The following is a 26,447-nucleotide window of genomic DNA, read 5'->3' on the forward strand; positions in this document are numbered from 1 at the left end:
TTAATTTGGGAATTACATTTTTAGTGGATATTAAAAATAAAATAGATTTTAGACCTATTTATTGGTACAGTGACTTTTTAAGAATCATTTTAAGATTTTTTATTGATCATCAAAGGGTGATGTGCTAGGAATGACATAAAGCATAACTTAAGAGTACAGTCTTAATCATGGAATTTTGTAGTTTAGAAATCCTTTAGAGATTGTCCAAGATAGCATTTTCTAATGGTTATGTTTAAGGAGCTTTTATTTCTCTAAAGCCTTAATTACCTGGGGAAGATAAAGTAATTGCTAGCTGTGATGTCTTGGGAGCAGATGAGAGAAATGACTTTTTCTTAAGCTCAGGGAATAATGTGTGCTTTTAAAAAACAGTTTTGAGTTTTTGATAAGGATCTCTGATTGTTTAGTCATTTTTCAGATCGTGGAGATGGAGGCCCAGAGAAACTTAAGTGACTTGCTGAACTTTGGGATTCTGATCTTTAAAATTTATATTGATTTAGCTTGACACAAAGGTGGACTGTATATTTACTTTTCCTGGTACTGACCAGTTCTTTGAATCCCCTCTAATGTAGAATGTTATAATGATGATATAAGTAGGATAAAATTAAGATTTCTATTTCAAATAACTTTCCATGACCTTTTAGATTATAAAATAACTAAGCCTTATTCACTCTTTCTTAGATAAACATATGAAAGATCTACTGTCTAAATTGCTGAACTCAGGCTATTTTGAAAGTATCCCAGTTCCAAAAAATGCTCAGGAAAAAGAAATATCATTGGAGGAAGAAATGCTAATAAAATCAGAGAAGAAAAAACAATTATTGAAGACTGAATCTGTCAAAGAGTCAGGTTTGTTATGATCTCTGAAATTCTTTATAGTGGTTGCATGTTTTACACCCAAAATGAGTCAAATCATTGTGAAAGGAGTGCCCTATTTTAATTTGTCAGTGTCTGCACGCATGGACCTCTTCACTTGCAATAGGATAAGCTTCAGGTTGGAAAACATATCGGGACTTTACTACCGTGATTTATCTTCTATTAAGGGTGAACCTTAATAGAAACATTAGGTTACGCTGTGTTATAATAGAGTACTGTACACTGTTAAAATGAGACATTTATTGAGTTTGAATATCTTTGTTAAACTGTTAGTAGGATAATTCCATTTGAAATTGTTTGAAATGTAAGTTATAGTAGAATCCAATACTATAGTAGAAGTAGAGTCTAAATAACCTAAGGTTAACATACTGATTTGTGAAAAAATTGCCAAAATAAATATAATATTTCCAGTAAAGGAAATGGATTTCTTCAAAATTCCACTTTTCTTGCGGAAAAAATACTTTGAGTAAATTGCTCATTTGCTTTTTTTTGTTGAAGCTGGATTTATTTAAGAAATATCACTTCTAAGGTGGTAGTCCGGGAAGGCTCCTGGAAGCCACGAGCAAGATGCATGTCATTCCTCACGTTCATGTCTCATAGTTCTTAATACTAAATCCAGTGCTTCAGTATCTGCACTCCCTAACCTCCTCCCAACCTTAAACTGGCTTGTAGGAGGCCTTTAAGGTCTGTATTTCAAGTGAGATAACTAATTTTTATCCCATGGAACTGGAGCTGTAATTCCAACTTGAAAGAAGCTGTGTTTGGGTAAGAGGAGATAGTCTTATTTTCAATCAGAAATGAATTTTTAACTATAACTTGACTTTAGAGAGTATCTTGTATGAGGAGAGCTTTTAGCTTCAATTAGTCTTTAGACCATAAGCTTTTGACCTACAAGCAATAGCGAGAATCACTCCTGCCATGAATATAGTTAATTTTACTATCCTTTTTCTATAACTCTTCTGAAATATGTTGTTAGAATGAATTAGTTGTAAGCAGTTTGAGAACTTCATAGTTTACCTACTATTTATTCAATATTTCTTTTATCTTCCCAGAGTCTCTTGTGGAACTTACACAGCCAGAGATACAACCACAAGAGGTAAGGTACTGAAAGTTAACTTGCCGATTTTGGTTTTTGAACTTTCATGTGGTGTTACAGTTGGGAGTTAATGCCATGGAGCTAGACTGCTTAAGCTTGAACCCTGGCTCTGAAGCTTACTAGCGTAGTGACTTCAGGTGAGATATATGTGTCTGTTATCCTCATGCATTAAGATGAGGGTAATAATAATGTCTGCCTCATGTGGTTATGGTGAGGATTAAAGGAGTGAGCTTAACTTCTAAATTACTTAGAAGCTGTTGTTATTGTTGTTTTTGGTCCTTGTGTTAGCATTTAAAAATGGGTAGAATTTCAGTCTTTCCAAAATGTACTCAGATTAGTAACAGAAGAGGTATTTGTTTGTTCCAAAATGACATTGAAATTCATAGAAGCTGAAAGGAATGAAAGAGGCAAAATCACAGTATTGATTATTATACAATGGAAATAAAGGAGAGTCTGGTAACTCAGGAAACATAAGGCTTAAGGTTAAATGGTATAATTTTGTGTAGTTGGACCATCCTCTGCCTTAATATTTAAGGGTGTCAGGTGGGTAGTCAGAAATACAAACTTGGTTACTTTGAAAGTAGCAATCTGTGTCTTATTCACCTAAGACTGCTGAGAACTGCCCATCATGGTGCCACATTTACTTGATGCAGGCTCTTTTATTAGGGTTATTCCAACTCTGCCAGTCAAATATAGATTATTATTTTTCAAATGTCCAAGTTTGTATTTGTTAATTGAGGGAAAATGGATAGACAAAAAAGTAGGACAGTCTTTTCAAGTAGAATAAGGACAGAAGCTTCTGTTAGCACAGCAGTTCAGACCAGTGGATACAGGAACACTAAGAGAGAGTTCACTGTTCCGCTCAAGGTCATCTATAACTTCTGTGACTCAGCACATTTTTTTCCTCTGGCCTAGTTTCTTAACAGACGCTACATAACAGAAGTAGATTATTCAAGCAAACAGAATGAAGAACAGTCTTGGGAAGCAGGTTATGCTAGAAAACCAAATCTCTCCAAATGCTGGGATGTGCTTACTGAACCAGATGGCGAGAAGAAACAAGAATCCTTTAAGTCCTGGGAGTCTTCTGTTAAGCACCAGGAGCTAACAAAGCCTGCAGTTTCCTTAGAAGAGAGGAAACAAGAGATTGCAAAACTCAGGTCCACTTTGCAGGAAGAACAGAAGAAGCAGGATGTCTCCAAACCCAAGCTAACTCCTAGCCAATGGAAGCAAGAAACTCCTAAATCCAAAGCAGGAAGTGCTCAGGATGAACAGAAGAAGCAGGAGACACCAAAGCCGTGGCCAGTTCAGCTGCAGAAAGAACAGGATCCCGAGAAGCCAACTGCGAAGTCTTGGACACCTTCTCTGCAGAGTGAACAGGACATCAGCAAGTCATGGACCACTCCCATGTGTGTAGAACAGGATTCAAGACAGCCAGAGACTCCTAAATCCTGGGAAAATGATGTTGAGAATCAAAAACGCCCTTTAACACCGCCATCACAGATTTCTCCAAAGTCCTGGGGGGCAGCTGCAGGAAGCCTCATACCAAATGACCAGCTCCTGCCCAGGAAGTTTAATGCAGAACCCAAAGATGTGAGTTGATCTGTATCAGTTTGCTTCTGGCAGTGTAGACACAAATGAGCTGTGGTAATAATAACTTTTTAGTTTTCTTTAAAAAAAGATATCAACAAAACCCATGTTAAAGTAATGTGTACAATATTTCACTTAATTCTTTAATGCATATATTTTTTCCCCCATGAAAATTGGAAGTAGACCTAGTCCCTCTGTTGAGCCTAGCCTGAGATGAAATTTCCACAATGAGAAGATACTGTTTTAATGTCAAAATTTGATGACATGATATGACATTGAAATAGTGGATTGTTGAGACAAGCCCATAATGTGAACAAGTGAGAAATGTAAATGCATGTCACAGGGTGGGAGACTTGTTATATTTCATTTGTTATTTTCTACCTGGCACATGAGTGACCTTTTCTGATAGAAGTTACACTTTTCTGTATTCTCTTGCTTCTCTTTCACTTACTTGTATTCACTCAGATTAGCCTGCACTCTTTGAAGAAGGTACGTGGTGGTTGCAGATATTCTAGTAGTTGGGGAACAATCAATTAGTTTTCCATTTCTCTTTCAAAATAAAAATTTTCAGGAGATGGAAACTATGAGCCTTAAATATTCTGGAATTAGGTTTTGAGAGTTAGTCAAATATAAGGCCTCATTCTGTAATGATTACCTATTTCAGGAAGAGAAGAAGGCTTATAATGAATAGTCCTTGGATACAATGCTAGTTAGTGTTACTTTTTTATTGCATTAAAATTTATGTACCACTATTTAAGTGCAAATTTGGTAGGAAATGTGAACTTTTTATTCTCCCATCTCTAGTAGTGTTCTTCATCTCTGGTAGTGTTCATTGCATTTCTGTGCCATTTAGCCAAAAGTTTTCTGATAAAACTTTGGTCCTCTAATGGTGTGAAAAACATTTTGCTTGGGGAAATTGAAGCATTGCATTTTATAAATAAATTACCCCTACCTCCGTTCTACCTGGGAAAATAATTTTAGAGTTACTTGTCTCCGTTTGTTCTCCTTTGTTTCTCTTTTCTTCAAGTGCTAAAGTTACTTTTAGCTTCTTCCTGACCTTGCAGAAGATTGATAGCTTTATTTCATTAACCGCATATCACATACAGTAATTGTAATATGTCGACCATTTTGAGAAACCTGTATTTAAAAACCCAGTTTTATACCTCAATAAATCTGTTTTAAAAAATCCAACTTGAAATTCCACTGAGCATAGCAATGCTGAGTCTTTGCCCTATCAGAATATTGGTACCATCCTATTTGCTGAATAATTTAAAATCAGGGATGTTTAGTTGGAAAGGTCAGAACTCATTTAATATGCGTTTATGGCACAGATAGCATTATACTGAAGTTGCAAGGTTTTTCAGCAACTGAGAGGACGCTTCTGTGTATAATACAGCACTTGTCTCTGCATCTGTCTGGCAATCTCAACTGTCTAGAACACGAGTAAGTACGGTCAAAGGCAAAGCAGAGTTGAAAGACAAAAGACTAGATAACATGAAGTTAAGCATTAAGGCTCATACTTTTCTCCTAAAAGAGATTCTAATTTATTCATTTGGGTCTATTAACTATTTTATATGGTACTTTGACAAATTAACTGTGTGACTTCCAAATTAAAAGTTGGAGAAGAGGTGCTAATAGGCAGAGGCATGCTGACAATACAAGTAACTATAAACATTAGGTCTAATTCAGGGTGTGTGGCAGTCTGAAGCAAATGTAGCACGAAGGCTAACCACCTTATAAACACCAATAGCCCCTCAAAGTGTACTACTTATAACGAAATATAACAGTGTATTTCCTCAACTGTAGGAAGTGACACAATTGTAGGAAGTGACACACACATTATTGCATCTTAATGTTTCTGAAATCAGATATATCTTAGAAATGGAATGTATATTTAATGCGGTAGTAGTAATTTTTACCCCTAGGGAAAAAGTGAATCATTGGGGAAAGTTAAATTATTTAGAAAAGGCATTTATGTGGATTTTTTTTTAACCTGAGATAAATCTGATAAATGAGCATTGCTATGTATTTCGATTTCATTTAGATGTAACAAACAATAGGCTAAGTTTCCTGAATTAGATGATTGAATTTTAATTTTACTCTTAATACATTATTGGTTTGTCTCGTAGGTGCCTAAGCCTATGCATCTGCCTGTAGGTTCTTCCTCTACCCTTCCAAAGGATCCAGTATTAAGGAATGAAAAACTGCAGGATCTGATGACCCAGATTCAAGGAACCTGTAACTTTATGCAAGTATGAGTCATTATTAAACGCATCTTAAATGCTATTCCTGGGGCTACTTGCTTCTGATCTGAAGTGTTATGATGCTGTTCAGAGCTTAGAGCGTAGGTTCTGATGTCTGAATGAGTATAAGTCCCGGCTCTGCCACTTCCCAGCTCTGAGAGTTTAGGCAAGTTACTTAGCTCTCTCCCTCAGTTTCCTTTGAAAATAAGGATAATAGTTTCTATTTCTGTTTGTTGTAATAAAAATAATTGAACATGTAAAAAGCTTAAAGTGCTCAAATACTAGCACTGCTATAGATCATCAGTCATTTCCACCGAGATTGTGAGAACCTACTTACATGCTTGGTATGCTGGGAGGCGCCATGTGCTGATAAAATCATAACACATTCATTGCCTTTAAGGAGTTTATATTCCAATTGTATGAGAGTGTGAACTTGTGTTAAGTTAGTAGTTAAATGTTAAATTGTGATATACAGACTCTCACAGAATTCCAGAGTAGCATGATATTACTGAGGGATGAAATAGTCAAATAAGGTATTTTTGTGTGGTAAAAAGATCTTGAGCTTTGGAGTTATACCCCTGGTTAAATCCCACTTCTACCAATTTACCAGCTGTAGAATCTATGGCAAGTTATTTAGCTTCCAACTCTCTACTTATTTGTAAAATAAGGGAATTGCTTATCCCTTCAGATTACCTGAAGATCAATAAAAGAACTAAAATAATTACTACAAGTGTGTAACTAACTCAAAATGTTGGAAACATTTCTGGGAAAACTAAGATGGGCAGGTAACAGAAGAGAATGACTTCTCATCATGAAAGTATTTAATACCATGAGCTAGTTTGAGGTTGAGAGAAAATAATTAGACCCTCTCATTGTCTGAGGTAAAATAAAAATGAGGGTTCAGTCTATATTAGGATTAATGCCTGTGTTTAAGACTTCAAGTCAGGAGTTTTCCAAGATAGGCTTTAGAATTAGTATTATGGTTATAAAAGTTGGCACAATCTTAAAGTTTGACAGTTAATTTAGTTTTAAATTTTAATTCTTATTTCTGCTTCTTTAAAGACTTATTAACCTTTCGAGATAGTAATTAGCTAGATTCCTATAGCTAAAAAGCTGTGGACAACATCATAATTTATTGGGAATAACTTTTAAATGAATAACCTTTGCTTCTATTCATTATTTAAAAACTTGACTTTAGGAATCTATTCTGGATTTTGACAAACCTTCAAGTGCAATTCCATCATCACAGCCGCCTTCAGCTACTCCAGGTAGCCCAGTAGGTATGTCATCATTCTTAAGACTTGGAACAAACAGCTCTAAGTTTAGCAATTATTTTGTTGACAAATAATTTTACTCTAGACATCGTAAGGGTTAAACTGTGTCTGTGTTAATTTATTCTAAGTGTATCCATATGTTATCAGTTATATATGGGTATATTCCCATTAGGATATTAGCATGCTTAACTGGCTTGTTTGCATTTTAGAGGAAGTCTCCAGATAGGTGAACAGAAATGCACAATAGCTGTTGTGGCAATTTTTTATGTTCTTAGAGTGAATTCTGACTGGAACTTGCTTGACTCCATTTGACTTTATGAATCTAGTGTTGAGCTTTTTAGATCCTGAGTATGAGTGGAATTACCTCAGTGATATTTAGTGTACTGCGTACCATACTAATTAATGATGGAGCCTAGATTTGGATCTGGTCTGATACTTCAAACTCAAGGTCTTTTACTCTATACTGGTTTATCTCAGGGGAGAGGTGATGTAGTCAAAGACATTGCCCAGCTGTAATAAGAAGTATATACCAACTAGATTATACAGTAATTCCTGGATGAAGTAAGGAATAGAGTAATTAACAAAAGTGATGGGTATTAACAAGAAGCCAAGCTGAAACTACTTAACTGAAAAGTAGATTACTATACACAAAGAGGAAAAATGACTCAAGAAACAGATGACCCAGCTAAGATTTACTTTGAAACTCAAAACTTACATATATCAATTAATAAAATCACAATAGCTCAGATTTTATCTTTCCGATTAATATTACCTTGTAATTTTTAAAAGTCATTTCTGTTCTTTTAGAAGCCTTGTAATGCTGCTTTCCCTCATTTAACCTTAAAATATCATGTATTACAGATGGGATTAGTGTCCTATTCTTCTACAGTCCTCTCAGACTCTTTGTAGATCTCTATTAGAAAATTCATGATGGACTTGAGACCTAGTTTTTTCAGCTACTGCTTTTTTTTTTTTTTTTTTTTTGCCTGTAAAGTATAAACTTTAGTTTCCACCCAGTTGATACACATAAACCTTTCTCCTTTCTCAGTAGTTTACTATTGATTTCACTCTCTGCAGCATCCGCAGAACAAAATCTATCCAGTCAAAATGATTTTCTTCAAGAGCCATTACAGGTAACTTCTCCAAATTAATCTTTCATTTACTCAGCTATTCAGGGAAGAAATTCTTGCATTGGCAAGAATGATCAGACTTAGTGATTCTAATATATATATGTCTAGATTTTTAGATTAAGTACAACCAGTCCTCAAAAGATTCCCTAATGACCATGGGAAAAACATTGATTATAACAGAAAGCCAGTTGATTTAGTAAGGAAAGAGCAAACCTGAAGAATTCAGAGGTACCTTGTCTGGGAATCTCACTTGCTACTGAACTATGTAAGTGACCTGATAGTAAAGGGTCTAAAGAAAGAAACTAATTTTTTTAAACTCAATGTTTAGCCATTTGTCTCCCAGTTCCCCCAAACAATGGTTAACATTCTGAGGAACTAATTTTCAGAGAACATACTTAAGAGACATAAAGGGACTAGATCATTGAGATCTGTAAAGTTCAAAGATCACTAGTTTTCTGGTCATTATCTTTTTTAAATAATTTCTTTGGGTTCCTCTGAAAGTATTATTGGTAATTTTCTTAATAGTAGCTGCTTCAACAGTAAGTTAAATATTTGACCAGGTAGGTCAATAGTTGTTGCCTTCCTTTCCAAAAATTTCTGAGTAAATACCATTTGTTTACAGTGGTTTATATTTAGTTTGATAAGGTGGGGCTCAATTTTCAAAATGTATTTGTTGAGCACGGTCTCTCAGCCTGGTCATTGATGAAACTAAAGAGCTCCATTTTATCTGTCCTCGCTATTAGGGTTCTACATGAAGCTTTTAATGGAAAAACTAATTATTATTTTGAAAAGCCACTGGTCTAGTTTAGTAGTTCTGCTCTGTAACGTTATGTTTATTCATCAGTACTTAAAATGACCTTCAGCTGGTGCAAGGAGCAATACTTTGGAATCAGGAACTGCCATAATTTCTAACTATTTCATAAATACTAATGTAAAGAATGTATCTATATCTCTTTTGTTAAGTGAAACTTTTAACTAAAATCAAAACCTTTAAAGCTTAACTATCAAGTGGCCTGAGTTGCCCTAACTTAGCATCTGTGAATCTTGCAGTGGCTAGAGATTCGTTATGCCCCGACAACAGCCAGTCCCACTTGTTTAGGGCGGTTGTCTATGAGCGGGCCAGAAGAAAGGCCATGTTTTAGAAACACTCAGTCTCATAATGGTGCTAATGTTTTGGTTGGATCTAGGGTAAATTGTACCCATTTATTTAGTAATATAAAATGTTCTGAAGTATATCTAGATTTTTTTCCCCCCCATAAGGCCTTTTTGAAACTTGGCTGCCATCTCCTTCCCCTGAAATGTTATATCATGATGACCCCTTCTAGAAGATCACTGAAACATAACTGGTTTGATACTGGTTACCATTAATTAGTTTCCAGTTCACTCATTTTATTACTTGGGCTTCTGAGAACCACACCAACGTATTTTGATAAAAGAGGTTGATTCACTGATACTTCAGACTTTGTGATAGCTCGATTTTTATGGGTCTCTCCTTTATATCTAATCCTGGTTGTACCATAGAATTCCCAGCCACTCTTAGTTTTTTATTGGTCACAATTGTCACAGCCTTAGTTCCTACTCTGCTTTTCCCCAATTCTTATTTTATAAATATTATTAGCTTTAGCTTTATTTTTTTCTGCCTGCCTCTTTAAGACACTAAGACAACTCTATGCTTAAAAAAGCATAGTACCTATGCTTTTACTCTGGCAGAGCTATGCCTAGAGTGTTAAATGTACTCTGAGCTCACCTTCCAGTGAACTGCCGTTGAGTGCCAGATTGAAAATCTAGCCCCAGGTTTCCAGAGCCAAGAATCTTGATAAGTGAAGATGGGATTAGATGTGTAGCTTTGTTGACCAGGCCTGGAAAGGCAATGTAGCTGACTGCGTGGATTTGAATCTCAGCTCTGCCACTTAATTTAGGGTGATTAATTACTCAGTCTTTCTCTTTGCCACTGCCTGATTGTCAACAAAATGGGGATAGTAGTACCTACCTCACAGGCTTATTGTTGGATTAAATGTGTTAGTTTGTGTAAAGTATTTAGTATAGTGTTTGTACTAGTGAGTGCTCAAATAAAGTAACATTAGGAAGCTCAAGGCCCAAGAAATGTAAAGTGAACAAAATGTGCTTTTTATACCTTCCTGTGTCCAGGCTGCTGCTTCTCCAGTTACCTGCAGCGCAAATGCTTGCTTGGCTCCCGATCAGGCTTCTTCGGGATCTGAAACAGAGTTTTTGACCTCAGAGACTCCTGAGGTAATGAGGTCAATTATCTTAATTTCTTTTCTGTCTTAAAGAATAGCAGAACCAGCTTATTTAATGATTTACAGGCATGATCAGCTGAACAATTTAACATTTATACTGTACTAATGTATTGCTTTCTGTAGATGTTGTGGCCCTGGAATTTGTACAGGTAACTTTATTGTGACTTTACTATATAAATAGACTTTACAGAATATTGCTTTATCAGGTACAGTAAATATGTCCAAATTGCTAATGTCAAAAAAGGTGGGAAGTTCTAGACATGATTATGCCAGGTTTATCACTATATTTACATTGAAGGAATCCTTGAAGAAAAATCTTTTTATTCATTTAACTGTGAAGAGCCAATAACTTTATAGTGTTACTATTAGCACTTACTCAATTGGAATGATTTACACTCCCTTTTTGGCTAATGTTGTCCAAAGAATTTTACAGTATTATATTTGTGCTTCCAATTCTAAAGCAATAATTTTTGCTAATAAATTTGAGGAAATCCTTGAGATAGAAATAGGGAGATAGGATGGTTTTTTTGGGGGGGGAAGTGATTAATAAAGCAACTCTTAGGTTTTATTGTCTTTTGGTTAATTGTTATACAAGAATATGTATTTATTATAGATATAAAAAATGTAGATGAACATTAGTTGTAATGGTACTGACTTGGTCTAAATTGAAATTACTTGGTTCCTCATTTTAAGAGGAGTATTTGTTACCAAGCGAATCACCATCTGCTTCATAATCTGATTGGGATTGAATTTTGGTATCTTTTTAAACCTTTGGATTTATAATCTGTTAAATCAAGGATGTGCTTTTTCTTTTAGATAAGGATTATTTAAATTAGATAAAGCTTGGTTCTCTTTCTTAGGCAGCTGTCATAAATCCACTAAAAAGATTTTAAAATAGGGAAAAATTAACAGTGACTAAGGAACTAACTCAAGGTTTTTCTACTGTATAAATTTGAAATACCATTAGATTCTTAACCTAGTGGAAAGTATCATTTCTGGGTTTGAAAAGAACTAGATGGATACTCATAAAAAGTTCAGTGCCTCATCTGTCAGACTGATTGTTAGTAAGGCTCTTTCACTTAGTCAGCAAGCCGTGTAAAGCAAATGCTAGTGTGCATCCTCAGCAGACGAGATTTGTAATTGTAAGCAAAAGCTGTTCTTTTGCATTCCTGTGTCCAATTGTCATCCTATAGAACTGGCTGACTGATGCTAGTCTGGGATTTAGTGTATGTTAACTGCTTGTTACGTGGTAGGCGATCAGCTGACGCTGCATTTTTTCCTCCCCAGGCAGCAGTTCCCCCATGCAAGCCACCATCTCCACTGGCCTCTCCAAATCCTCCCATGTCAAAGGGCCCTGAACAGGGCTTCCAGTCAGCTCCAGCAAGTAGTAGTTCAGTAACTATTAGCACAGCACCCTTTCAAGCCATGCAGACGGTGAGTATGAAATGTGAATGACGATTGCAGCTCGTTGTTCCTGTTACAAAGCCACTGTTTCTCTTACATCTGTTATTGGGTACTATGTGAATACATGTGCCATTTTATTACTCTCATTTGGGCTGGTAGAGTTCACATTTGTCCAATGGAAATGTTGTTTGTGGTATTAAAGGCAATGTGTCAAGAATTTTGAGTGGGTATTTTATCAGAGGATTTTCCCCTTTGCAAAAATGAGTAGCAGGCAAAGCTGAGGACCCCTGTTAAACAAATGAACTGTGTGGTGAGAAACATAATTTTGTACGAATGTCTTAATAACACTAACCATTTCTCATGTCACACTAGTGATGTTCCGTAGCATCAATATTTGGACCGAGAGAACATACATACCTGGGTGTTCTGTCATAGTTGAAATTTTCATTTGATTTTATCATGATCTCATGCAGGTTTTGAGAGAATTGTTCAGATTTGTGTGGTATTTTGGATTACATAAATTACACATTATAGTTTAAAATTTTTATGGTACTATTACAACTAGGTTTGTATATTTGTTCTCTAAACACCGAATAGTATAAAACAGTTCTTTAGAAAAAAAACCAAAAAGTCTTAGCCAATAAGTACCTTTCCTGATGGTGCTTAAATGTCCCACTCCGGGTACTTTTGAGTTACTGTGGAGCGGCAGGGGAACGAGGGGGCAGGCTAGGGTCTGAATTCGGGTGTCTGAATTCACTGGTCTTATTACTTCCTCCTTGCCCACTTAGAACAACGTAGTTTCTTTGCTTTCCCTCTTTCCCTGTCAGTCCATCCTGCACAGTAGTGCCACACTGGTTTTTCTAACTTTTTCCTATTCCTAATTAAAAGCAAATAATCGTCCATTACAGAATGAAATTGAAAGTCCTTTGCCTGATAATCCAAAAACTTCGAAGTCTGGTATAACCTGTCAGACTAGTTTTCTGTGCTTGCCTTGTACATTCTTTTCACAATACTTTTTTTGCTCATGCCAATATGTCCTCTTCATGTGTTTGAAGTCTATCCAGTACAAATTGGTGTTCGTTCATTCATTCGTTTGTTCGTTCGTTCATTCATTCAAAAAACAGGTAGTTATAGAGCCAGGCACTGTTCTTAAGTTACTGGGGTTGTAGCAGTGAAAAATAGATAAGTCTTTGTGCTCAAGAATATTACATTTTTTTATGGTGGTGGGGGCTAGGGAGAAATGTACATTTGCAACACATTAAGTGCTGTATGTTGCGAGGAAAAATGCAGCAGGGAAAAGAGGCTAGAGAGTAATAGACGTGATATTTTATAGACAATGGCCAGAGTCTGGACAGATCATTGCCTGCCACATGACAGAAATTCAGTAAATTGCAGATTTTTTAAATTCATCTTTAGTTTTGAAAGAGTATCCTTTTCTCCTATATAGCTTTCATTCTCAGTGAACATTATTATCATAGCATAGTAGCAGGAAGATTAACTTTTGTACCTGGATTTTATTCTATTAGAAATCAAATAGAATTTTTTTTTTTACTACTATGGTAAAATATGCATAACATAAAATTTACTTACTGTTTTAACCATTTTTAAGTATATAATTCAGTGGCATTAAGTATATCCACTGTGTTTTACACCACTATCTATTTTTTTTTTTTTATCATTGAACAGAAACTCTGTACCCTTTGAACCGTAACTTCTTATTCCTTGCTCTGGCAAGCCCCTGGTAGCCTCTACTCTACTTTTGGTCTCTATGAATTTGCCTATTCTAGGCACCTCGAGTAAGCGGAATCACAATATTTGTCCTTTTGTGTCTTGGCTTATTTTACTTAATATAGTATTTTCAAGATTCATCCATGGTATAACTTGGATTAGAATTTCTTTCTTTTTTATGGTTAAATAATATTCCATTGTATGTATATACCACCTTTTGTTTACCCTTTCATCTGTTGATGGACACTTAGGTTGTTCCCACCTTTTGGCTACTATAAATAGTGCTGCTCTGAACATTGGTGTCCAAAACCTACTTGAATCTCAGCTTTCCATTCTCTTGGGTATATACCCAGAAGTGGAATTTCGGAATCATATGACAGATAATTCTATGTTTAGCTGTTTGAGGATACACCATACTTTTTTCTACAGTGGCTGCACCATTTTACATTCCTGTTAGCAGCATACGAAGGTTCCAATTTGGCCACAACTTTGCTCACACTTTTTTTTTTTTTTTTTTTTAACCATCCTAATGGGTATGATGAAGTAGTATATCAGTGTCGTTTTGATTTCTATTTCCCTAATAACTAATGAGGTTGAGCATCTTTTTATGTGCTTATTGGTTATCTATCTTCTTTGGAGAAACACGATTGAAGTCCTTTGCCCATCAAATACAAGTTATTGAACGTTACAGCGTTTTGCTGGATGTCACCCTTAATCATTATGAAACTTCACAAATGACTCAGCATACCCTTGTCTTTTAAGGTATTTAATGTTAATGCACCTCTGCCTCCAAGGAAAGAACAAGAAATAAAAGAATCCTCCTATTCACATGGCTACAATCAAAGTTTTACTACAGCAAGTACACAAACACCACTCCAGTGCCAACTGCCAGCTATACACGTAGAACAAACTGTTCTTTCCCAAGAGACTGGTAAGGTCTTTGTATATGGTATTTTGAAGACTTAGATGATAGCTAATTGAATAGAAAGCAACTCTGTAGTGACCCTTCAGCGGTTCTTTCCTGAGTAGTAAGCATTATCTCTTTACATGTTCAGGTGTTGACAAATACTTAACGCCTTTTCCTCTATTTAATTAAGTTCACCATTTTAACTTTTGTAGAGGTGGAACCTAGATGGTTGACTTATATAAATGTATGGCCTCATATTTTTAAACCTGATGGCTTTGATTGCCATAGACAGTGATGAAGGTAGATAAAACATTGTCCAGCTGCTTTTATGAAGTTTTTGAAACCATTCTGTTAGCTCTTGTACACAGACAGATGGCTTTTTGGCCTTTTTTTACCCTCATAATAAAAACATTGATTAATGTGACAATATAACTTAGTATGCTTATTCCACTGTTTGCTTAGAGATGAGAGATTATTTTTATCTTTCATGCTATTCTAAATCATGAAAGGATAGCAGCTTTGTGCCCTGGCTGATGTGGCTCAGTGAATTGAGCGCCGACCTGCAAACCAGAAGGTTGCCAGTTGAATTCTCATCAAGGACACATGCCTGGGTTGCAGGCTAGGTCCCCACATGGGGGCCTGCAAAAGGCAACTGATGTTTCTCTCACTCATTTATGTTTCTCTCCCTCTCTTTTTCCCTCCCCTCCCCTCTGAAAGTAAATAAATAAAATCTTTTAAAGAAATTAATTTCTAAAAAAAAGAATAAGCAACTTTGTAGTTAGCTTTATTTCCTAATTTAAGAAGCACTTGTAGATTTTTAGTGCTAGTATCTCAGACTCCTGTTGAGTCTTCTAAAACTTAAACGAGCAAATGAATTGTGAATTCTGGGTACTTGATTAATTACAAGAGGTAGTAAATATAAATCCCTGGACTTAGCCACAAATGACCTCATTCTCTTCTTACCTGTACTGTGAAAATGTAGGGCAGGTACTTTACTTAAAGGACATTTTTGTCACATGCCTTCTCAATTACAGTAGTAATGAAAATTCGTTTTCTTATGCTCTTTGATCTGGAATATTTAGCTTTTTTTCTTTAATTGTGGTAAAAGATATGTAACATAAAATGTATCATTTTAACCCTTTTTTAAGTATCCAGTTCTGTGGCATTAAGTACATTCAGAGTATTGTGCAGCCATCACCATCATTCATCTCCAGGACTTTTTTAAAATCTTCTGCCGCTGAAACTCTGTACCCATCTAACACTAACTCCCCATTCCTCTTCCCCTGCAAACCGCACAACCAACATTCCACTCAGTCTCTGTGAGTCTGGCTACCCGGGGTGCTTACCTTATGTGCGTGCTATCCCAGTGCTTGTCCTTTTCTGACTGGCCTTTTACTCAGCATAATGTCTTCAAGGTTCTTCCACGTTGTAGCAGATGTTAGAATTCCCTTTTCCTAAAAATGGCTGAATAGTGTTCTATTTAAATATACAGGGTGGGGCAAAAGTCAGTCTACAGTTGTATGTGAAACAATTTATTTTTGTGTTATTTTTTATTGATTATTGTATTATTTTCCATACGAACAACCGTAACCCTACTTTTGCACCGCCCTTTGTACATAGATAACTCTATCTCTATTTATACATATATAACAGCTGTTTCTTTTTTTTTAAAGGGAGAAAATTGTATTAAAATTTTTGATATAGTGACTTAAGTATAAAGGATATTGAATCTTTATTGCAATTTAACTCTTGGACTTTAAAACTGTTTCCTTAAGCAGCAAATTATCCTGATGGAACTATTCAAGTAAGCAATGGTAGCCTTGCCTTTTACCCAGCACAGACGAATTTATTTCCCAGACCCTCCCAACCATTCGGCAATACCCGGGGATCTGTGAGAGGATGTACTCGTGGTGGGAGATTACTAACCAATACGTACCGGTCCCCTGGTGGTTATAAAGGTATGCTCTGAATAAAATTAATTATACTGAATTATTTTGTATATTTACTGAAGTGAAACGTTGACCATCTTTTTTTTTTTTTTTTTTTTTTGTTTCCAGGAATAAATTTTGGTTTACTTATTTGAATAATTTGTTCTTTTGTTAATTGACTTGATTGCTCAAAATATGTCATAATTAGACAATGCCTATTTTCTAGTTAATTGTCTAGCAGAGTATGCCACAGATAAAAACAAAATTTGAGGCTATAATAGTGATATTCTTTTTAGTTTTAAATATGGCTCCAAGTATTCCAGTAATTGTTTGGTATTAGTAAAGTGCTCTACACAAAAGCTTTACCGTACTCCACTTACCCTACCACCATTTCCCACCCTACCTGCATTCTGGCAATAGTAAATGTCTACAGTTGGCTTATTTGAAGTCAGCAATATTTTATAAATAGGTGTCTTATGGTGGAAGCAATGTTAATAGAGTTTGCTTAAAGAAGGCATAAATCTAATGTTGGCATTATAGGATCAATTTAACTTTTAAAATGGTATACAAATAGACTATTTAAAAGTTTAGTATAATTTTGTTCATAATTTTATGTAAGTTGTTTATTTTTTAGGTTTTGATGCTTATAGAGGACCTCCTTCAGTTTCCAATGGAAATTATAGCCAGCTACAATTCCAAGCAAGAGAGTATCCTGGAACACCTTATTCCCAAAGGGTAAGAATAGTTGCCATAGTTGAATAGTAGTACAGTTGTTGATGTTAAGCTGGTGTTTTGTATAAGATACTCTTAGTTTCACTTGTAAGTACTGTGAAGAGTTGAGCTGGAAGCTTTTCTAGTAACCCATGGAGGATAAATGACAACTTAGAAGGTCTTAAGGACTTTATTAATCATGTTGTTTGTGTTAACTTATTTACTCTTCCACCCTGTAAGAGAAATTGGGGTTCAGAAACAAGTTAAATAACTTGTCTAAGGTCACTCAGCAAGTAAACAGTAGAACTGAGATTATAATGCAAGTTTCTTAACCCCAAAGCCCATGATTTTAACTTTACTATATTGCCTTAAAGTTTACTTTTCTAGACATCAGTTATAACAAAATCCTGTTTTTATAAGTTTAATTTTTTTGTTTGTTCTGAGTTGAATAAAGCTCAGCAGATTTTCTTTACTACAAATGATAAAACTTTGGTAGAAGGATGACATTCCACTTGAACAAACCTTGGGAACTCCCTGTCATTGGTCATATATGAAAATATATACTACATCAACATTTTCAGTTTTATAAACTTTTAAGTATGATATCATACTGAGTTCTGTTGACAATATATGAAGTACCTTTACTTGAAGAGCTTACAGTTCTGTGAGGCAAAATGGATGTCTATACAAAAGCAGCCTTGAAAGGTGAAGAACACACCTTGGACAACATACCAAGTCACCTAATGACTTGAGTTTGACCTGATTTCACCACTTCTCATGTTACGTGACCACAGGCATGTTACTTAAACTTTTTGAGCTCTAGTTCGTCTAGTTCGTCTGTTTCAATTACTCATCCTACTCTGTTGTGAGAATTACTCTATGAGATATTCTGAAAATTAAATAAGCTAATACATAGGCAGTGCTGGGTGTATATCAGCCATGCAAATGCTAGCTGTTACTACAGGATTGTCAGGTACTGTGTGTGGAGGGGAGTGCATTGATTAATGTAGACTTCAGTAATGAACATATCCGTTCTCAACACCATTATTCTAATATTTTTGCCTGCTGCTTTAAATTCCTTCCTGAGGAAACAAAAGATATTAGTAATAGTGGTTGCTATTGGAAAAAGGATGAGGAGTCTGGGTAGGAGACCTTAATTATTATATTCATTGTAAACCTTCTTGTATTGTTTAAACTTTTTGTTACATGTATTAATCTACACCACTAAGTATTCTTTTCATGTTTTGTATGGACTTTTAACATACTTTGGAGGCAGTTTGAAATGCTACCTCTTCAACATTTTTTCTTGAAACTAATAGATTACATTTCCAGGGACTAAAACATTTATGTAGTGCAATTCTTATCAAGTCTCCTGTTAAGACAAAACAATACCCTAACATACTTTGTGGTTGTCTTTACAGTTCAGTTTATATAGAGAGCAAGACTGAAATAGTCTGTGTTCTTGCTGTATTATCTCCTTTTATATTGAGATGAGGAACAAGAGGACCATGACATATTTTTTCATTTCTCCCTGTTACCTAGCACTGTATCTTTTAAATAGTGTTCTTTAGATGCTTTATAGTTTGGTCAGGTTATTGTTACAGTTGTTAAGCAAGTATTGCTACTGTTGCCTTGTTGTTATTTGTTTTTCTTGGTGTTTGGCAACATCTGAGCCTCTCTGGCTGCTGGAGAAGGTCAGATACAGAGTTAAGAGGATTTATAATCTTACAGAATTACCAGCCAGTAATCCTGGGTAATAACTAATTATTGTCTCACATTTTTGGTGCCAAGGTAAATATTATGTGTTTATTTTAGGATAATTTCCAGCAGTGTTACAAGAGAGGAGGGACATCTGGTGGTCCTCGGGCAAATTCAAGAGGTAAGGATAATGAACTGAGTAGTTTATTTACCCAAAACTACCATCCTCTGTCAAATTCTCCCTATATACATTGTTTTCAGCATTTATCTTGTTGAGGTTTTGTTTGCTTAATTTGTAGTACTGAAGACCTGAGGCAGATATTAGACTACTTAGGAAGGCTGTGGAAATCAGTTTTCAATTACTTAAAAGTGTCTGTGTGTTTCAGTTTTCTTGACACCAGAGCATAATTTAAACTTAGATATACAGGGTGGTGCAAAAAGTAGGTTTATAGTTGTGAGTATGTGAAATATAGAATGTATTCTTAATATTATTTGCCTCACCCTGTATATTCACAGTGCCAACTTCAGATCTTTTTGTGGGAGTTTCAGGGTGACGGTTTTTTTTTTTTAAATACTGGGCACATGCCCTATGCTATAGTGTCACTACATTGATAGATAGGAATAAGCAACAATTAAAACACAATTAAGACTTGAAACAAAAGCAGGAAACTTGTAATACTTTTTAATATGTGAAGGTACTCTTTAAAGATTCAGTGTAACTGAGAAAATCAAGAATTAACCGAAGATAAAGTTTGTCACAGGAAAACAGTCTGTCTTTCTTAAGTAGCCAGTATTTGTGTTGCTGTTGCCTTACTTCTAAGCAGTGTTTTTGTACAGCACATAAACCATTTCATCATATCACATTAGCTTGGAAATATAGAACAAACATTCATCATGGGGCTTAGTACCATACAGAAATATCCTTGCATGGTTAGTAGTTCTAAAAGTTGGTTCTTTTATGTGATCTCAGATTTCTTGAGATTTTTTACATCAGAAACTTTGAGTAGGTTTATTAGTGAGGAATTAGAACAGTGAGAATTATGAGAAAGATAAAGAAGCAAAAAGAATGTTTCAAACCTGGGTTTTAGATTTTCCTGACCTTAAATAGTGGTAAGTTATCCAACCTTTTGGGGCCTTATTTTTTTTTTTTTAATCTTAAAAAGATGAGGCTACTAGATGAGATCATCTAGGTCCCTTCTGGTTTTAGAATAGTGGTATTAAAGCCTATTTCCAGAAAATCTTTGAAAGCACACTGTAGCTATAGTTTATTGCTTTTGTTTTAGAATGTACTATAAAATGTATCTTTATCTGTGTTTCAGTAGCCGACTAATGTTAAATATTGTGTTCAAAGCTAACTGCTTCATTATGAGAAACTCACTGTTGCTAATAAAACAGCAGGGTGGAGTGATTCTTCTCAGGTGAGCAGTCCAGAAAGAGACAACGAAACCTTTAACAGTGGTGACTCTGGACAAGGTGACTCCCGTAGCATGACCCCTGTGGATGTGCCAGTGACAAATCCAGCAGCCACCTTACTGCCAGTACATGTCTATCCTCTGCCTCAGCAGATGCGAGTTGCCTTCTCAGCAGCCAGAACCTCTAACCTCGCCCCTGGAACTTTAGACCAACCTATTGTGTTTGATCTTCTTCTGAACAACTTGGGAGAAACTTTTGATCTTCAGCTTGGTAGATTTAATTGTCCAGTGAATGGCACTTATGTTTTCATTTTTCACATGCTAAAGCTGGCGGTGAATGTGCCACTGTATGTCAACCTCATGAAGAATGAAGAGGTCTTGGTATCTGCCTACGCCAATGACGGTGCTCCAGACCATGAAACTGCTAGCAATCATGCGATTCTTCAGCTCTTCCAGGGAGACCAGATATGGTTACGTTTGCACAGGGGAGCCATTTATGGAAGTAGTTGGAAATATTCTACATTTTCAGGCTATCTTCTTTATCAAGATTGAAAGTCAGTACAGAATTGACAAAAGGATGGTGTTCTAATTAGAGGGATTAAAGGAAAAGTAGTCCTTGACCTTGTTACTAATTGGTTTAGGGAAATGTTTTCATTCCTAGAGGAAGGAGGAGGTCCTTACTTTTGTTTTCCTCCCCAAGGTGAAAAATTTCAAGCCAAATGACAATTAGCACTAATCTGGCACTTTATAAATTGTGATGTAGCCTCGCTAGTCAAGCTGTGAATGTATATTGTTTGCACTTAGTCCTTAACTGTATTAATGTTGAGCTTACTAAACTGACTGCCTCAAGTCCAGGCAAGTTATAATGCCTTGTTGTGCCTCAATAAAAAAGTTACATGCACTTTCAGTGTGCTTATTTGATTAAACATTTAGTTGAGAGATAAAATACTTAAATTTCAGTATTCATCACTGATAACTCTATTTAAAAAAAAGATTTTATTTATTTTTAGAGAGAGGGGAAGGGAGGGAGAATGAGAGGGAGAGAAACATCAATGTGTGGTTGCCCTTTGAGCACCCCCCACTGGGGACCCAGCCCGCAACCCAGGCATGTGTCCCGACTGAGAACCGAACTGGTGACCCTTTGGTTCGCAGGCCAGCACTCAATCCACTGGGCCACACCAGCCAGGGCTCATCACTGACAACTCTTGAATAAGGGTATTTATGGGTTCATACTATTATGTGAAAATAAGAAGCCTTTTATATATAATAGTTCCTTTCAGAGTTATTTTTCTCTGATATTATGCATGTCATTCATCAAAAGATTTCATCTGTTTTCCATCAGCGAAATCACACTTTTCCTTGAAGCTATTTTGCAGTCGGACCTGTGCTATCCTTTAGTTGGCTGATGTCAAGTACCTAATACGTATATAATAATACAAGATACAATAGGAGATACACAGATGATACTACTGGTTCCCCATTAATCAGTAAGGCTTATACTTTCTAGTGGGGGTCTCAATCTGCGTAGCAAAATGTTTAGTGATCAAAAAACATAGGCAATGCTATGTTTTGAGTCCTGATTTTGTCACTTAGTAACTGATCTTGGGCAAGTTGTTTTACCTCTGAGGTCTCCTGTCTTTTTTTCAAAAGTCCCTTTCCCCAAATGTAAAATGGGGGTGATGATGGATCAACCTCACAGGGCAGCTGGATCCAAAGACTTAACACAGTGCCTGGCACATAGGGATTTAATAAATGTTAGGTGCTGTGATTTCCCGCCCCCCCCCATCCCCCAAACTTAGTGTTTTCTCTCTGTGTGTGTATACTGTCTTAACGCGGCATAGCAGGCACTGACAATTTCGTATCCATTCTAGATGTATATTCTCACACTTCACAATTCAAGCTTCTTTATGTTTCTCATTAAAAACTTAACCTTTTATTTCTCAATTAAAGAACAGCTTTTTTTAAAGTAAGCATTTTGATTGCAATAATCTGGAATATTTTACGGGTTAGAGAAGTCCATTTTTACTGTGCAGCCAAGACAAGTCGTTTGCTGAGGGCAGAAAGTTCTTTTTCAATCTTCTTCTCATTTTGAGATGTTCAGTAATTTCAGGAATATGGTAAAAGGGCATTATATTATCATAGTTAATATTTTTTGGGTTGGATGTGGGTTCAGCAATTAAACCCTGAAGACATATTTAACATGCCATGGTATTAAAAGTTAGGGTTGGTGTTCTCAAGATAGTGAATGTAATGGGATTCACTATTTAACAGAACTTTTTCAATTCATGGTAGAACTTTGTGGGCTAGGGATATTCATATTCCTGTTAAATAAATTAGTTCATGACTTTTATGTCCAGAACACAAACTAAAAAGTACACAGAAAAGATTGAGGAGAAAACTTGATGTTTAAAAACTCTTGTTGATCAAGTTCAATGATGCCTTTCAGCCATTTTTACCCACTATGTTTTGTACTCCATTAGGGTCTTTAGCTTAGTCTTTTTTCCTGCACACAGTTTATTTAAAATTTTGAGTACCTCCATATTTTTTAAAGTGTCACAACCAAGAGATTCATTAACTAGGGTTTTCCCTAATAATAATAGTCTGGTTTTAGGAGAGTGTTTCAAATGAAACACTGTTTTCTGTAAAGACAATAAGCCAGAAATTAACTATTCCTAGGCTTATGAGAATGAAAGGACATGGTCTTTGATTCTGTGGCAATAGAGTAACTTTTGAAAGACAGTTCTAGAAACCTTTATTTAAAAAAAGTCCAGATATCTTTTACAGAAAAAATGTACACAAACACAGATTTTAGATGTGTTTACAGCTAAAGTGATGGAGTGGGCATCCGAAGATATGGACAGCACATTTATGGACCTTGTGTAAAGAACTTCACTTTAATGGGAAGATCTTGTAGATGTGACAGTGGGAAGGCATTCCATGTAATTACTACGTAGCCCTTGAATCTGTAAATACTTAGGTACTTAGTTATCTTACTGGAGGTGGAGATGGGAAGGTAAAGTTTTTCTATTTACCTAATTTCGCCTTGAGTTTTTTTCTTTCACTTTAAATTGCTTCCTCTTTTGTTAAATGAATTTTCCCCCAAGAGTTGTAAGCTACTGACTGTTATGTCCTCTAAAATGATTTAGTACATAACTGAGGTATATGTACTCATAACTGAGGTAACCCATAATGGGTTTTGAGAGGTTTGCTCACTTGCCTCCTGTACCGATTATCTGTCAACTGTCCCACTTTTTTAACTTTCTCAATTCCATAACAGCTATATTTTTATATTGCTTTGACATCATATGTTTTTAATACTTTGATCCTTCTTGCAAGGTTTTAATTCCTTAGCCTTAATGACTGATGTTCTATTGTGATCCTTGTAACTAGGATGATCATTTTATGTATTTTATCAGGCAAAATAATTGTTGGCATATAGATGCTAAAGTTTTCCATATAAATTCCACTCTGCTATCCTGCCAAGCACTTTATTTTGATGAAAAAATTAGATTTGTCTCTCTAGGTCCTCTACTTGCTATTAGTCTCAAGGTATTCTAATCACTGCTTTAACGATTAGGCCAATAGCTTTATCCTTATTTTTCAGCTTTTGGGCAAGTGTTGACTACTGATAAGTACAGCTCACTTGCTACCGGTACAAGATGTTGATTGAACAACAACAAAAAAGATGTTGAATGCCAGGTTTTAAAATATTGTTACCCATTATCAATGCTAAGAGGCCCGAGGCTCACTAATTCTGTTTCTCAAGCATTATTCCTTAGTTCATTTATTTCAAGAGCCACACACCTCGAAATAAATGACTGAATCTTTCCATATATGGGTTAATTGATTTGTACCTAGCTCTGGGGCTACAAAGATGAATGACATTTAAGTCATTCGAGACATCGAGAATCAGATATATCAATTTTACCTACTGAGAGCAAATCTATTCTTGAATTGTTTCTTTGCTTTTTATCATACCCCTGATTTGTTCTGTTCTGTTTCTGGATTGTTTACTCTTCAGTAGCTAGACCTCTTTGGACCAGTTCATTAATTTTCACTTTCTGGGAGATTCCCTGGATTTCATCTTTCTACCTTTTTACAGTTTTAGATTTTTGCTACATTTAAAATTTATAAGTATACTTCTGTTACCTGAATGTTCCTTATATATGCATTCTGTTCTTGTTTTATGATTGCATTTTCTAATTTTAAGGATAAAGTCTTTTTTAAATTTCTTCCCCCTTTAGTCTACTTCCTACACATTTTTTGCTTGTTTTAGCCCCTTATCTGTATTGTTATAGTGTATCTTGTGATAGCTTGTTGAATTTTTATATTTGGAAATGGGGCACCAAAAGATAATTGAAAGCTTTGAATAGGGGGTTGGGACTTGTTCCCTTTTGTGGGGAGAACACCAGTGTGGAAGTATGGAGGAGTTTCCTAAAGTGGGACACGAAGCCCAGAAACAATGAAAGCTGGACAAATTTGACTCATATAATTTATTCCCCTAAACCTTGTTTAGGGAAAGTAATGTCAAAAGACAGATAATCACTTGCAGTGAGAGGCACTCAATAAGAAAAAGATGGCCCCCAAAGGGGATGTGAAGAGGCAGTTCATACAAAAAAAAAAAAATAAGCATGTGGAAAGTTTTAAAGGACATATTTTGGCAAGCATGTAGAGAAATGGGCATTCATACTGAAGGTGGGAATAAATTTGGTACGTTTTTGGGGAATAAATTAGCATTAGCTAGCAAGGTAAAGTACGTGCTTTTTGACCCAGAAATTGTTCTGCTAGGAATTTACAGTTTTGGAATTATGACAAGGTACATGCATACAAATATTTTGCATAGTATTAATCATACAGTAAACTTGGAGAAACAACCTAGATACCTGTCAATAGGGAACTGGTTAAATAAGTCAGAAGATATAGAACAGAACGTGCAACATTTGTGTAAAAGCTTTTAAAAGCATGTGTCTGTGATTACTTGGAACATTTTATTCCTGGTAGTATGTGTAAGAAATTTGATAGTGTAGGCCTTCAGGAAAGGGAGTTGTAGTAGAGGGAGGAAGACTTCGGTCTTTCATTCTGAAGCTTACTCTAGAACTTGAAATGTACATATTACTTTTGTGTTAGAAAACCTTTAAGTAAAATGGCAGATTTACCCTGCCTTGTCTTTCCTTGGGTAGAGCTTGAGGGCTTGTTTAAATTAAGTCTGGGATAATACATGGAAGAGTGTTACTATAAAAAAATCTAAATACCTTTCATCTTTTACTAATATTTGCATTTCACTTCATAATTTACAGAGTACTTTTATCTATGTTATCTTATTTGATCCTCACAATGGCCCTTGTGAGGTACACACTGTTTTAGGAGATAAGAAAATTGAGACTCTCAGAGATTGACTTTCTAAGGCCACTAGTAGAAGAGCCGGAGCCAGATTTGGCTTTCTCAAGTCTGAATACAGCATAACATTTTCTCCGGTGTTTTTTCCTTGTCTTTAGTTCTCAGATGCTGTTTCCTTCACCATGTTTCCCATTGCCATTTTGCACACACACCTTTTTGGTGAACTACTCAGCTTTGCTATGGCAAACGAAACACTTCGTGAGCTGGACAAAGGGGACTCAATCGAGTCTGTCCTAAGTTCTAGTTTCTCATAGGTCCTGAAGTTGAGACAGGATGACTCCCTTTCTAATGTGAAATGTGGAAAGCCTGAGGAAATGAAGAAACCACACTCTGAGGGGCAAAACTGATTTGAAAGTAGATATTTCTTCTTCTGTTCTAGTTAATGCTACGTTTTTTGCTTCTCCTCTGCCTACGACCACTACAATTTAGTCTCTTGGTGAAGGAAGTTTCTGCCCTCTGTGCAGAAACTTCCTAATCCCTTATTACTTTAGCTTACATGTTAACCGATTTCTTTGTTTTTTAAAACATTCCTCTTTAACTGAGCAGTCTGTCATATTCTTTAATAATTCTGCTTGGAGCTTTTGGTTACATATGTTTTAAAGCAGATTATTGTTGACTTCTATTAACAAAATACTAAAGATCTTAGATTTATAAGATATATGTTTATACTCTTTTTTTAAAAAAAATCCTCACCAGGGGACATGTTTATTGATTTTTAGAGAGGAAGGAACATCAATTGGCTGCCTCCTGTATGCTCTCCAGCTGGGGACTGAACTTGCATCCTAGGCATATGCCCTGACC

General features: G+C 35.7%; 1 protein-coding gene across 4 annotated transcripts in view; it reads left to right on the top strand.

Moving 5' to 3' along the window:
• Positions 1-20,916, top strand: part of CAPRIN2 (caprin family member 2) — a 37,453-nt gene extending 16,537 nt beyond the window's left edge. The window contains exons 6-18 of one of the 4 annotated variants that reach the window (XM_054590887.1): positions 679-846; positions 1,926-1,969; positions 2,885-3,559; positions 5,686-5,808; positions 6,998-7,079; positions 8,151-8,206; positions 10,352-10,453; positions 11,749-11,895; positions 14,356-14,524; positions 16,276-16,458; positions 17,063-17,163; positions 18,955-19,018; positions 20,233-20,916. In XM_054590887.1, coding sequence (XP_054446862.1) covers positions 679-846; positions 1,926-1,969; positions 2,885-3,559; positions 5,686-5,808; positions 6,998-7,079; positions 8,151-8,206; positions 10,352-10,453; positions 11,749-11,895; positions 14,356-14,524; positions 16,276-16,458; positions 17,063-17,163; positions 18,955-19,018; positions 20,233-20,801 — 2,483 coding nt within the window. In that variant the 3' untranslated portion in view covers positions 20,802-20,916. The remainder of the gene's footprint in view (positions 1-678; positions 847-1,925; positions 1,970-2,884; positions 3,560-5,685; positions 5,809-6,997; positions 7,080-8,150; positions 8,207-10,351; positions 10,454-11,748; positions 11,896-14,355; positions 14,525-16,275; positions 16,459-17,062; positions 17,164-18,954; positions 19,019-20,232) is intronic. The other 3 variants (XM_054590888.1, XM_054590889.1, XM_054590890.1) reach the window with 3 other exon arrangements.
• Positions 20,917-26,447: the final 5,531 nt, after the last annotated feature.

The sequence above is a fragment of the Pteronotus mesoamericanus genome, unplaced genomic scaffold (genome assembly GCF_021234165.1).
Source record: "Pteronotus mesoamericanus isolate MK-2021 breed Mesoamerican mustached bat unplaced genomic scaffold, CSHL_Meso_final scaffold_21, whole genome shotgun sequence".
In the NCBI taxonomy this organism is placed as follows: Eukaryota; Metazoa; Chordata; class Mammalia; order Chiroptera; family Mormoopidae; genus Pteronotus; species Pteronotus mesoamericanus.